General features: G+C 42.2%; 1 protein-coding gene across 1 annotated transcript in view; it reads left to right on the forward strand.

Moving 5' to 3' along the window:
* slc49a4 (solute carrier family 49 member 4) overlaps positions 1-14,796 on the forward strand; it is a 53,818-nt gene that overhangs the window by 6,308 nt on the left and 32,714 nt on the right. Inside the window, exons 3-4 of the mRNA XM_047602003.1 lie at positions 9,095-9,366; positions 9,945-10,074. Of these exons, the coding sequence (XP_047457959.1) occupies positions 9,095-9,366; positions 9,945-10,074 (402 nt within the window). The remainder of the gene's footprint in view (positions 1-9,094; positions 9,367-9,944; positions 10,075-14,796) is intronic.

The raw sequence follows: 14,796 nt of genomic DNA on the forward strand, positions 1-14,796 counted from the left end.
TTGAGATTGTTAAAATGTAAAATGCAACACAAAAACAAGTTTTTTGTGCAGTGTTTGTGACACTAGTTCTAATGAGTTTCAACCAAAAACATTTACTTTTGGTTTCAGTTTTTATTCAGAAGGGGAAGCTCTAAAACTTTTTTTTTTATTTGGTACCAGAATGACTATATGTGGGGTTTGTACAGATAAAGCTTGATAAGATACAGAACTTGAACTTTAAAAAAAATGCTAAACTTTTGCCTGTGTCGGGTCTAACATACATTGATCCGCCACAACATTATGACCATGATGACAGGGGAAGTGAGTAACGTCAAACACCATGTCACAGTTCAGTGTTCTGCTGGGAAACTTTCATTTATGTGCATGTTACTCAGACATGTAGACCAGACCAGACCAGAAACAACCCAAAAAAAAACACGAAGAACAGCACAAGATGTTGACCTGGCCTCAAAATTCACCAGATCCACCAGATCCCACACTGACCGAAGTATCTGTGGGACGTTCTGGAAGAAGAAGGCTAATATTGGTTAGCAACAGTGTTGTTGTTACCTTTGCAGACATTTGTTCCTAAAACCCAAACCACCAACATTTGGAAATAAATTAAAAAAAAGTGCTGACGATCCACCCACACAAGCCAACATCCCATTTATTTCGTCAGCGTCGAGACTTGTAACCAGACAATCAGAAAACATTTGGCTGCAGGACGACAGGACTCTGAGAGACAGCTCTATATTAAGTGTGTTTCTCTTAGCGTCCTCGCTGCCAGGTTTCCTCCCTTATCAGGCGGCGCTTTGACGGGCCACCACCAGAAAACATTGACGAAGGAAAACCCCATTATTCTCTGTTCCATTCTCGGTTTTTACTTAGTTCTCTTTTTACAAAGTGCAAGAGCACAGAAAAGGTCACTTCAATTATAATGTGCCTTTTAAAAAATGTAATTTCATTGAATTTTTCTGAGTGGTAATCTGTCTAATGATTCCTGTTGGGCTCCGCAATGAGGTAGTATATCATAAAAACTTCACTGCATAGAGGAAATTGTGTTTCCACAGAATGAGTCACGTATCACTTTCACTCCGCGGAGTTGGGGATTTTTTTTTTTTTTTGAAATAATTTTGGCTTTCAGAGAGCGGATGAATCAATTTTCTTTCTCCGTCTCTTTCTCCGTGTCTCATGAGGCCGCAGTAAGAAAACCATTAGTGGAGTGGATAGCTTATATTATAGTGATATGGGGCAAATGTAAGTAAAACAGAAAGTTTGTCTTAATTTAGGTTATAAAGAAGAAGTGATATAATCGAGTTTTTCATTCCGGTTGTTTCTTTCCGTGTTTATATATTTTCATAGCCTTCATTTGTGACTCTGTCCACAGAAAACATTCAGAAGAGGTGAACTTCTGCACTAGGAGGCCACTACTTCTACCTGCTCATACTAACACGCACACTAAACATGCTTGTCAATGTGGGAACTTCTAATCTCCGGCTGCTGACCTCGTGTTGCTGTGTTACGTAACATCCGCGTATGATCCTGTTTCAGATCACATGAAAACAGAAACGCTCACATTTTTCAGCCAATTATTTCGGCAAAAATAGAAATAACTGACCAACAGAGCTCTTTGAAGGGAAATCCATATTTTAGCAAAGAAACAGATTTTTTTCTAATGACCGTGTCTTGGCTTTGATCAAGCTCTGGGAAATGCCATTGCTTATAAAGGAAGGACGACGGCCTGAATCTTCAAAGTGCTACATTGTGCTGACATGGCCTGCATAGTAAACAAAGTATGAAGCCTATATGAGATTACAGAGAGATATATTTGATTTAGTCTGGCTGTTCTAACGTTTTATCTTTCAGGGCAACTTCCTAAAAGAGTGGGCTTGTGTTTTTTTTGTGTGTCAGCACTAGTAGTCTCCAAAGGCATGTTGTTTTGCGGGTTGTTCATCCATCGGTATGCTGGTAACATTCTTGTGAACACCTTGAAGGAATTTTGTAAAATTTCACACACGAATTTGGCTCAAAGGTGAACGGCTTAGATTTCCCCATAGGGCTCCAAAGGTTAGCGGAAGACAAAAGAACGCAATGCATTGTGGGTAATTGGAAAGTACGTTGCGTGACGCTGCGCTTGTGTTTTGTTGTTGCCCTTTTAGCGTATTGTTAGCAATAAACAATGGTGCAATGAGTCTGAAGGAGACGCTCTTCTCTTTGGCTCTTCAGCTGCATTCATTTTAGACTCCAATCGACACAAGTAACAGGTCGGTAAAATGACAATGAAAAACGAACGTACATATGACACGGACGTACCGGAACATTGTGGCCTTATCAGTCTACTGCTTCGTTAAATTTATTGGCGCTCCTTAAAGTGGCAGATTTGTGAATGGTTTGTAAACAAACTATCTTTGCCCCCCAAAATGGCGCTTACGGCCCACAATGCACTGCACGATCACATCACACCTTATTCTTGTGATATATCAGAAATACATTGAGAGATTTCTCTTAAAATTTACCACAGAAGGTCACTAGTACTCAACAATTAACTGTTTAGGATTCAGCTGTTAAATGTCAAGGACACTATTACCTCATAAAACATATTTTTGACTACAATGCAACAAATCGTACTCTAATTCAAACCTATTTCTAATTGGATAAAGATTTGACATTTGTCATTTTATTTCCCGACAGTCAAACCTCAACTTTAATAGAATATTATAGTGTTATTTAAAAAAAATACTTCTGTTATAAGTATTTGACTTTGGGCAGAGATATAACAACTTGTTGGCAGTAGCATATGAGCGTGTAGTTCTAGATGTACTGAACTTCTAAAATAGATATCCGCCTTTGTAGTCCAATGCCAAACACAACACCATTTCTCTGGATTCCTCTGCCTGACAAAGGTCAGTGTCATCCTTATTTTTAAATGCAGGACTTTAATTTAAAAGGTGATTTAACAAACCTCCATCTGTATTACTGAGTAAAACTAAGTAAAACTAATCTTGATGTGTCAAATTTTTAATAATATCCTGCAGCCGTGTCAAGTCTCAGAAAGTTTACCTTTGACTTCATCTCACCTTGACAACCTGTTTTATAAGAGACTCTTCGGCAGTAAAAAGCTCGGCTAATGCTAAAGGCTTTAACTTACAACATCTGTGAAGTGTCAGTTCAGTCCCAAACCCAATAACTCCAGCAATCTCTAAGTGTCACCTCACCGGGATGTGGCCTTATTACCGGATGTGTCATTTCTTTCGGTCTGCTGAGCCCAAACTTAAAATCACAGCCTGTCTTTCAAGGGTCAGCTCTGTCTGCTGTCTTCCTATTTTCTAGGATAAAAAAAAAAAAAAAGTAACCCTGTGCACCCACCACCTTCCACTCTTTAGATCCGGGCGTTCAAAGCGGAAAATACGATTGTGTGGCGGAATCTCAAAGCAAATGTTAGCGCTTCACGGTTCGGTTTAATTTGCATATTAAATGTAATAGGTCACGGCTCTGGAAGCGCACGTTTTATTGAATGACATGCTGGATTACCGCAGAAAAGTTCAAGCTCCGAGTGCGGCGCAGCCACGTGGGTCGCCAGCAGATGTCGCTCTTTGCTTTGCAGTAGTGAGGACGTTCCCTCATCAGGCTGGAAGTGCTTTGTTTACAGGCGTGTGTTGGTGATGAGCGTGGCTCCCATTGAGGCTTTAATGATGGCGTGAGGAAGGAACTAGGCAACGTGGTTTAGTCTAGATGAAGCTTGTGTGGAGTTTGAGAACGCACAGTTTTCCCGCATTAGAGGAGACACTTATTATCCAGGTATAGAAACGCTGGCCAACACAACCCCTCAACAACCCCCTGCAGATGTGCGTTTGTTCCGTTTCATGTTTTGAAAAGCCATTAACTTCTTTTATGATAACCTCAAGAGGAAGTAAACTGCCTCTTTGTTTTTGAGTCCTTTTTTAAGGAAATCAAAGGGAATTGTGATCGTGTGAACGCTGAACAGTGGATTGTCCTTTTTTGTTTAGTTTTTTTTGAGATGCTTTGAAAAAGAATGTGTTGGTTTAGGGAAGTTAAGACGGGGAGGGAAATGCACTGGCCGCTGATTAGACCTTGCAGTGATTAGGTCCGCTCTCGAATCAAAGACACCGTTCTCTTTTGTTTTCTCCGTTCTCTCCCCCACGTTCCCCGTCCTCCTCTTTGTTCGTCTCTCTTATGTGTTTAAATCCAGAGCAGCTGTGTGATTAGTAAGTGTCTGATTAGCCATCAGAACACACCGTGGGTCCCTCAGCAGGCTGTCATATTACCCTGACGATCGCCGCGGTGCCATTTTTGAATTGCCTTGGCCTTTTTGTGATGGCAGAATTTTGGTCGGGCGGCAGAGCAGAATCACTCATATTATTTCTCCCCGGCGCTGCCTCCTTCTTTGTCTCATTTTCAGGCAAATTCAGCCAGACAGGATTCATCAATAGTGATTAATCGACTCTTCTCCGTTCACTTTCTTTCCTTCTTCACCTGCCGCTGTGCAGCTTCCCGTGGCCGCTCACCCTTACGTCGGTCGCCATCTGTCCTCATCACCTGTCACATTAAAGGCGTTACAGTCACATCTCTCTCTGGTCTAATAGATGGTAAAGCCAGGCACTCACCGAACTTTGAGAAGTAAAGTTTCAAAGGCTGCGAGGAACCAAAATCTGTGATCACTTGTTCGGATGATTAGTTTAGTTTACTTATTCAAATACAATACAGTTCTACTTCATGGCCATAATAAGGCAAATAAGACATAGAAAGAAGGATTTATTCAAAGGATATCCAGTATTAATATGAAGTGATTTGTGTTTTTTTTAAATGATGCTTTGTTGTCTTAATTATCAGTATTTGCACAAAACAGTTGTTTTTCAAATAACGTCTGTGTCTAATGAGAGGAACAGTCTATTATCTGGACCCTTCCCAAAACAAGTCTGTAATCACAAGGTGCGCTCCGATACCTCACTACTGGCACTCGGCCTTTTTGTGGTAACTCTGGCGTCGTTTCAATTCAACACTTAAGACAGCTTAAAAAACAAAACAAAAAAACCCCACCATAAATTAAGTATAAAGAGCAAAAAACATGTTTTGCAAGGCTTATGGCTACATAGTATGCTGTGTGTCGATGTGCGCCTGTGTGTATGTGTGTGCTTAAATTAGTGTGTGGGGGGTTTGGGCTGTTTGTATTTAATGTAAAGCACTTTGTGTTGCATTTTTTTATGCATGAAAAGTGCTCTATATAAAAAGTTTGATTGATTGATTGATTTGAGGGACAAATATGAACCTGTCGGATGCTGATAGATACTATATATAGATGATGATGGTTATTATTAGCATCAGTGCCCAGAATAATAATAACAATAATAATAATGATGACGATACTAAACTACTATGACCAGTTAATTTCCCTTGTGGATCATTTAAGTCTGTCTAAGTCTACTATTACTACTACTACTGATATTAATAAGAAACTAAGGAAATCCATTTAATGCTTTAATAATCCATCTAAATACAGTTTATCCATAGGAGAAAACAACAGTATGGTGCAACATCCCAGTCCAATCAAATCGTTATTATCCCCATGGGGACAAATATCTGTGCAGCCATAGAGAGCGTAAAGCACAAGATTATCACGGGACTAAGTAAACAAATAAATACGCTCAAAAAGAGGGATACAAGAGATTTAAAAAAAAACAAATGCAACAAAAATACAAAAGAGTTATGATATCATCATTTATTCGTGCTGTTGCTTTGTGTGAGATGTGAATATGCTACAGGGGCTTTACCGCGTCTGAGGCTGAAACACTGCAGCACATAAACACATTAGCCAGGTGTCTAGCAGCTCTAACTACTCCCTGTGCCTCTGCGGCGTCGCCGGCTATTTTCAGGTTGTCCGTCTACGTCGGAGCCGTACGCGTGAACGCAAAATATCTCAGGAGCGCCTCGAGCGAGTTCCTTCGAACGTGGCACAAATGTTCACGTTTACTGATTTAAATAAACGGCGAAAGATCGACATCGAAACGGTCACTTGGACCGTCCACGAAGCGTCATTTGTAGCTTTCCACATCACCTGAGACAAAACATATGACGACGCGTGATGTGACGATGTCCTCCGTGCCAGATTGACAGAGACGGCGCGACACAGATAATGTGGAGGATCAGTTTTATCCCTTGTTGCTGTCATCTCCTGTCACACATAACAAGATAGAGAAGAAAATAGCCGAGTGGTAAATGCAGCTGCGCCCTGTCTCCGGGTTCCTTCATTCTGCTGAGCCCACTCACTCTCAGACATATGGCACCAACACAAATAGCCACACCTGAAACATCGGTGATGCTAGAATCATACACACAGGGAGACAAATAACCAGGCTATCATGTGTTAGAAGGAGACGTCAAAACGTTAGCAATAAAGACTGAAACGCATGTAAAGAAAGTTGGGAAGAAAGGAGTGGGATGATTAAAAAGTGAGGGTGTTTTAGGAGGTGCTGGTGTGTAGGCTGGGATGTTAGCGGGTCTGAGATGTGGGAAGGAGATACAGAGTGAACAAGTTACTCTCCAATCAGTCTGCCACCGACCGCGGCACTTTGTATTCTGCCGTGACACATTTATCTGTGGAGCCCAGGAGCAGTGGACAGCGAAGTTAGAAAGAGTTAGAGGGCAGAGGGGGCGCGAGCGCAACCCAGGACTAAACAAACGGCAGGTTTTTATGTCTGCGCATATTTTAAATTTAAAGCCGGCCAACGGACCTCATTTGGTGCCTAATGAATCGTCCCCCAAACCGTTAAAACCGCGCGTCCGCTCGGACTCGTAACCGTGTTTTTGTGGTTGTTTCGGATTCAGATAAGAAATTTGAAAGCGTTTTTATTAAGGCAATGTGTTAATTGATTGTGTTTAATGTATTAAAGCAGATAACAGGTAGAAACGTCACAGCACAAGTAGAAGTAAAGTTTTGTTGTCTCTGCATGGGAGAATATTCAAATCCAGTCCAACTTTATTTATAAAGCACTTCAAAACAACCACGAGGTTCCAAAGTGCTGCACAGAAGAATAAATAAAAGACGTAACAACTCGCATAAATGGCATTTCATGAGAATAATGACTGTGCAATAGTTTTTTTTTTCCTGTGCAATATTATACCGTCCTGTTTACATTCTAATTTGTATATAGTGTCCTTTTTAGTTAGTTTGTTGTACATGCCTTGTCTAGTTTAGTTATTTATTGAATATTTATCTTTTGCACCGATGGGAGAGCTGTACCTAAATTTCGTTGTGCAACTTATATTGTTATTTGCTACCGTGCGATGACAATAAAGACTCTAATCTAATCTAATACAAGATAAATTAAAAAGACATAAAACGTTAGTACAGTGAGATAAGACCGAACAATAAAATATGATGAAAACAAAAAAATCACTGTCTGACATATTGAATATTCTTAATGATAGTATTGATGTTTTACAGTGATGGACGCAAAAAGCATGGCAGCTACTTTAGTATCTTAATATGACATAAAAAGAAGAGGTCTTGACCGATACCATTCATCCACCACAACCTGTTCTTTAAAGTCTTATAGTTATTTGTCAACTGAGGATGAGCAGGATCTATTAACTGTCAAATTTACAATATATATATGTGTGTGTGTATTCAAGGTCAGAATTAAACCAACATCTTCCCGTGTCCTTCCTCCTCTTCCTCCTCCTCTTCCTCCTCCTTATCATTTTCTTCCTCTCTTCTCCGCGCTGAGCCGGCTCAGGCTGCTGTGAATGAACAGCGTCTTCACCGAGCTTACAGACAATCAATCAGCCGTGTGCTGTCTCCAGCGGCTGGCTGTCTCAGTCAGACAGTTCTTGGAGCAGAGAGGGGGGTGAGGTGGGGTGAGGCGAGGGAGGTGGGGGGGGGGGGGGGGGGGGGGGGGGGTTGAGGGGTCTGCCGGCGTCAGGGGACATCTCAGAATACATCTGTCTCTCACAGCTCAGACTGAAGGTGCAAAAGTGAGACTGAAACTTGGATTCTCTCCGGGGCAAGTTGTGAATTAAATCCCCAGAGAGACTTGTCAGTCTTCCATGAGATACTAATAAAAAAAAAAAAAAGTTCATTACTTCACGTCTTAATAAGAAGATTCTCCCTGTAGAACACAGGTGTCAAACATACGGCCCAAGGGTTTAATCTGGCGCGCAACGTGAATTCACAAAGTGGCAAAATTACATAGGAGAGACGGCTTTTTTCAGATGAAAATAACTTCAACCCCTATTTTAGTCAGGACAGAACACAACACTGATACTACAGAGCTGACACCAGTATACCCAAATATCACTTATTTTTACTAAGAAATTTTTATTTATTTACTTTTTTGAAGGATAGTTAATTAAATGTGAACATTCTCCTAATTTACATGTTCGTCTTTACACTAAAACAAATGGAACAAATCTGATGTTGTTATTACTTACAGGTTATTATTCTGTTTTCTTACTGGTCCGGCCCACTTCAGTACTAATTGGGCTGAATGTGAATTTGTGTGCAAGTTAAACAGAATATTAATTTAAATAATATGTAAATAGAACCAAGAAATCAATTAACCAATTTAAAATAAAATTCACAGCAAGCTGCCATAATAATCATAATAAAACATTGGTGTGGGGTCTAGCAGGCTATCAAAGACGTTCAAAGACGTCACATTTCTAACCTTTTTTTATAAAAATAAAATGCTATGCATCGTCAGATGTTTAATCAGATTCGAGATGTTGCCTCCCCTGCACAATATCTCCTTCGTGCACGTGTCGTAGGTTGCAGAGTCTGCATGTTTTGAGGTGAAGAACAGCCAAAGCTTTGACCGTTTGGCCTCAGGCCATTTTGAAGGTTTACTTCCATCCGTGCTGGTGAAAAACTGAAGCATCGGCACAACAATAGAGCTAAGGGGGCTAAGCTAATTAAAGATTCATTGGAACCGGATTCTATGTTGCTTTTCGGTCTGGTTACTACTGTTTGCATCTGCACCGATACCATCACCATCCCCACTCATCCAGACTTAACGTAACTTCAGTTTAAGCATAGTGTACAGTAGCCTAGTTATTATTATTTTACATGACACCACTTCTTCATGTTGTTTCCTCACAGGTTGATACACGGAGGTCAGCTCCTGAACGGTTTAGCCGGACCAACCATCATGAGCGCCGGCCCCTACCTCTCCACGACGTGGTTCGCTCCCGACCAGAGAGCCACCGCAACGGCCGTGGCCTCGCTCTTCTGCTACCTAGGGGGCGCCATGTCGTTCGTGGTGGGACCCCTCGTGGTTCCGGCTCCCAACGACACGCATGCGGGGACCACGGCGTCGGCGGCGGTCACCGACCGCTTCATCCGAGAGAGGATCCAGATAGTTATGTATGCAGGTACGAGCAGAAAGGGAGAACGTCTGAGGGCGCGGAGGATCGATAGCACATCATTTCAACATCATGTCAGACCCGTCAAGGGACGGGAATACGATCGAGCCAAGAGTCGTGTAGAAAGCGCCAAACTCTAATTATAATCTTCATAAACCTCTGAAAAATAGCTTGCTGCGACTGTTATGCTTAACTGATTCAGAAAATTAAAAGCACACCGTAAAGAGAAACAAGCACGCTGTAATAGATTGAGGTAACGGCTTTTGTTTAACCTAAGGTAGTATTGTTATTCATTTTTGAAGGACAAGGCAAACACCGATTTGGGAAAGTTTTGAAGGTCGTCAAAAGAAAAAAGAGGCATGCACACGAAGCTATTTAATTCCATTTACAATGCGATGAAAAGGACGTAACCAGGTTGTGAAATGCATCATTCTAGACCATTACGTTAACCAAGCATGTCTTCAGAAGACTCCTAGATGTCACGGTGACCTTTTTTTTCATAAAATGTCAAACTGGTCTCACCGTCATATCTCGGAAAATAACACGTATGTCTCTTTTTTATCTTTCTCGCTGTGCTCCGCTGGCAGAGTTGGCTGCAATCGCTGTGCTTTTTGCAGCGGTCCTGGTCTATTTCCCGTCACGCCCACCGATGCCTCCCAGCGTGGCTGCAGCGAGCCAGAGACTCAGCTACAGGAGCAGCATCAGCAGACTTTTTAGGTAAATCCGAACACACAATACCACCTCAAACCTGTGTTGAGATCCTCCTTTCGCACATTCACCGTACCTCACCTGGGTGAACTGTGTTTAAAATTGGTTCCGGGTGCTGTTTCGTTTAATGACATCAGCCTCTAAGAGAGCCGTCAGGAGCATATTTCCGCAGGACCTTCAGAGTCCACTAACTGCGTGTATGGATCCACTCAGTCTGGTTTGATTTCTTGTTTGCTCATGCAGCCTGCGCTTCATGTTGCAGAGACAGAGAGAGTTAAAGTGACAGAGTCGTACGCCAGAGAAGGACGTGGAATCTTAATGAAGGGGTCTGCCACTCACCATCTGCTCGGGTTTTTATCAAAGAACCCCCTGCCTTCCCTCCAGATTAATTACTGTGCTCTAATATGCTGGTCACTGCTAAAAACATGCATCAGGACTAGCAGGGTCACTCATAAGTGTGTCCCCTGGAGACACCTCTGATGCGTGTGTTTATATAGAGAGACAAAGATTGTCTATTATGACAAGGTCCTGCATGTCAGTGGCATTTGTTGTTTGTCTTTTTTCCTCCGTGGAGAATGGTTAGAGCTGAGAAAAATCTGGAGACAACGATTTAATCACACTTTATTACAACCCTGAAACATCCCTATATGCCTTCGCACTTTATCCTCTGGGGATGACGAAACCATCGCCAGAGGAGCTGCTGCCCAGCCTTTTCCCTTGCCTGTAAAGGAATGAGGAAAAAAAAAAGGACTGTCATAGGGAGCAGCAAAAGCTGTGTGATGGCAGCCAGGGAGTTGGCCTGGCTTTGTTGGCCGCAAAGAGAAATGGCTCCACTGCGGCGCCAGGCCTTCCACACGCCCCTGACCATCACAGAGGGGCTTGATTCCTGCAAGCGTTCCCTCAGATAGATGACAGAGACCGAGCCGATATCAACCTAATACGTGGTTTTGGAAAGAAGTCACACGCACACGGAACCGGCCAACTTAACTAGGCCATCCAGCCGAGAGGGTTTCTGTTCCACTTGTGATAGGCAGCCGTCCAGTGACCTGTTTGGGAAAACATGTTGTATCTCAGTCCAGCAGCTTCCGGCCTGAGAATTCTCCTGCAGGGACCTGGACATGGAGCGGGAAGAGTCACTTCTGAGTCCTCTGACTGTGTGTGCTCAAAAAGAAGTTGAGCCAAATAATGGAAATAGTCGTTCATATCCACTATTTGATATTTTTATCGCAAGTTTCTTATATGAACCCTAACCCTTACCTTTCTGCTGCAAGGGCAGGTTTTTAGCGCCTTTTAACTAGTTGTTTTTGTTGTGTAGTTCTTTTAAGTGTGTGGTTTTCCACCCTTATTTAAACCATTAACTGCTCATTCAACCACCATAGTCGCTGATTAGTAGGTGATAAGTTTGGAAGTCAGACCTTTCTCTCAGGATTTGTTGAAGACGTATCCAAAATTCGATTCTGATAAAAAAAAAAAAGTTTTAAAATGGGCAACTGTGCAGCTACACAGCATGCAAGGTATGAATGGATCATTAGAAATTAATCACCATTTAATTGCGATTTAAGTCATTTTTTGTGTTGTAGTGTCTACGGACCAATGAAGATAAACTGGTGGCGTTTAGAAAAGTGCCAGGTCAAATCTCTAAATCAGGGGTCTTCAACGTTTTTCAGGCCGAGGAACTCAAACTAATGGAGAGATTAAGTAGGGACCCTCGGACTAGCTCCATTTATAAATATACATTATTATTGTCATTTTGCATTCAGCTATTCAAGTAATATTCAATTTTTTTTTATTTCAAATGTGTGCAGCAGCAGGGTGACCGTGCACCTGCCCGTAAAACATAAACACACCTAATTAACAGATTCAAGGTTTAAGTTTAAACATAGCTAAACGTAGTAAGTACCATGAATCACTAAGCCATCTGTCAGAGCGTTAGCGAGATGTCTGACCGTGATCAGAGGCGCACAACTCATCTAACCTCGGATGAATGGATGTTAATGGGAGCAAGCTACACTTTTAGCTTCTCTGTGACTTGGATCATTTAATGTACGCTCTTTTATGAAGCTAAGTTGCTAATTCACCGTCTTCAAGAAATATTTCCTCTCATGAACAAAGTGAATTTTTCACACCTGGATTTCAGGATCAGGATCAGGTCGGTATCAGGCCTGAAGCCAGGATGTTAGATCGAGCTCATCCCTTGTAACGTTCTGTGGCGCTAGGTCCCAGTCGACTAGTCACTTACTTTCCTAATCGCTTTGCATCGATGTATCTGTCCATCCATTTAGCCTGCCAGGGTCTGAGCAACGGTTCACGACGTTCAGCGTCATGAGCGCTTCCAGCTGTTCACATCTGCTCCCAGCAGCGGCCTAATTGTCGGCCCGAACGTCTCCACACTCGGGGGCGAAGTTGTCGTTGTATTCAGATCACCCTCGGAGGTAAAAACTGCCCAAGGCACCGAGCACTGATGATGCCTCCCTCCCCAGTCACACTCACTTTAGCTCGGAAACTTGTCATGTTGATGCATTGCTCTCCAGCCAGGTCTGCCAAGGACAAATGGCACTTAGCTGATGACACCGTCAGCTTTGAGGTTTCTTTGGAAATATTTTATCGCCAGCAGGAAGCGAAGGGAAAAAAGAGAGAGAGAGAAAAAGTAGCCAGCATCTGCTTACGTGCATTCGGTTGGCTAAGTAAGGTCGTTGCATGGAGGAAAAGGTGCATGGATATTGATTTCTTGGCAAGGTTAATAAAAAAGGGTGCTGTGAGAAAAGCGAAGAGGCTTTTATGACCGGTCCTCGATACTTTCGCTCCCTCTCCCCAAGGCCAAATACCTTCGTACTGCTTAGGAGAAGACAGGTCGTCTGCAGCGGGGAGACAGGCTGTGTTTGTTTTCCTGTACAGTGAGAGCATTCGACAAATAAAAGTGATTCACTGTCTGAAGTGCACAGCTGTCAGGAAAGGGAAAGGGTGCGTGTATCTCTGCAGCAGCGATGCTTTAGCAGCACAGGGGTTTGTGTCTTGAGAAGTTCCCTCTGTTGTTGTTTGTGTGTTTGTGTGTGTGTGTGTGTGTGTGTGTGAACTTTGTCTTTGAGTCGAGCGTTTGAAACAGGGGATGCTGGGACCCCGAAGGGTTCTCAAGATGTCCCCGCCTGATACCGCTCGAGATGCTACCTGCATGATGATAAAGTTGGGGAAGAATAAACGCTAAGTGTTAAACTGTGTCCATAAACAAGAGGAGAGCGGGAACACAGAACAATCTATGAATCTGCCGCCTGCTCTGCCGGCCCTGCCTCATTTGTCAGACGCCCGGCGATTCTAATCACATCGCTGGGGGTTGAGGAGGTGGCTCTGATTTTAAATCAGCACGCCGCCTCATTGGATGAAGGTGATTAGTGTTGGTGTTACTGTTCCAAGTGATTGTGTTCGGGTTTCATGTGATTGGAGGCATGCCATGTACACTAAAGAGGTAAGGTCTCTTTCTGAGTGTATACATGGCAGGAATACATAACCAGACATTACGCTATAGTTGTCCTCCTTTTTTTTTTTCCCCCCAGTTCACTGCGAATTGAGATAACAAGAACCCCCGAATCAGACCTAGCAGCGCAGTATCTGTAGCCCACAGCTGGGAGATGGTTTGTTAATAAATTGATAAGCAGCCATAGACTGGAAAGACACTTGGCTGAAGCTGAAAAGATACGCTTATCAGCTGAGGGATGGCAACAGCTCCAATCGTCAATAATTTCCACCGTCATTTATCATTCGGAAATGCCAAAGATTCTCTGGAATATGACAGAGCAGTTACAGCTTTTTGAATATCATTGCAATACGAATACCTTTGGAACATTGACTGCAGAAAAACAAGCAACAGGACACATCACATGCGGCTCTGATGAATTTTAATACCCATTTTTAACCATTTTACATGAATAAACACATTGAAAATATAAATAATTGTTAGTTGCAGCCCTGGAATCAACGTCAACTATAAACTGTGTCATACTTGTGAGTGATTAGGTTTTAATTTCATCTTTAAAACTACAACTTTGTTAAAGAACAGTTCTTCAAAATAATCTGAAAGTTTCTAAATTGAACAGCTCCTATAGAAGTGCCAAAAGTCTACAAAAAAAAGCAAGAGTTTTATAAAATAATATGATAATAATATGTTATTCATTATGATATAAGGCCAAACACTCAAGACTGGTCAAATACTTTCATCAAAAGACGTTTTCAGTTCTAAATGAAGGAATAATCAGGTACTTGTTGGGTTATATTGTTGTGATTAGAAAGTGTTTAAACGGTTTGTAACTGCAGCTGGAGCAAAATTGTTGGCATCATTTTTTATTAGCTTACCGGCATAGTTTAGAATTGATTCATCAAATGCCTCCTCACCACACTTCACTGTTCAGTGGTGCCGAGCCGGAGTATGTTTGAGGGATCATATAAATCGATAATTTTGTTCAGTTCAGTTTTAGGTGCGTGTCATCCTCTGTGATATGTTTCAGTTTTACTCTGGCAGTTCTTCCCATATGCTCAGGTAGATGCTTATCGCTCTGTCAGTAAATACAAGTATAGATCTTCTGCTGTGACGGGTGCAGGGACGGGAGCCAGAGCTGTGTGTGTGTGTGTTTTCCTGTATAACTTATATTGTGGGGACCAAACTCTGTTAACACAGTCATGTTGAGAGGTCATAAATTACTCAATCTCAGGATGGAGACGTGGTTTAAGGTTAGGCAAGGT

Source organism: Mugil cephalus, chromosome 12 (assembly GCF_022458985.1).
Source record: "Mugil cephalus isolate CIBA_MC_2020 chromosome 12, CIBA_Mcephalus_1.1, whole genome shotgun sequence".
Classification (NCBI taxonomy): domain Eukaryota; kingdom Metazoa; phylum Chordata; class Actinopteri; order Mugiliformes; family Mugilidae; genus Mugil; species Mugil cephalus.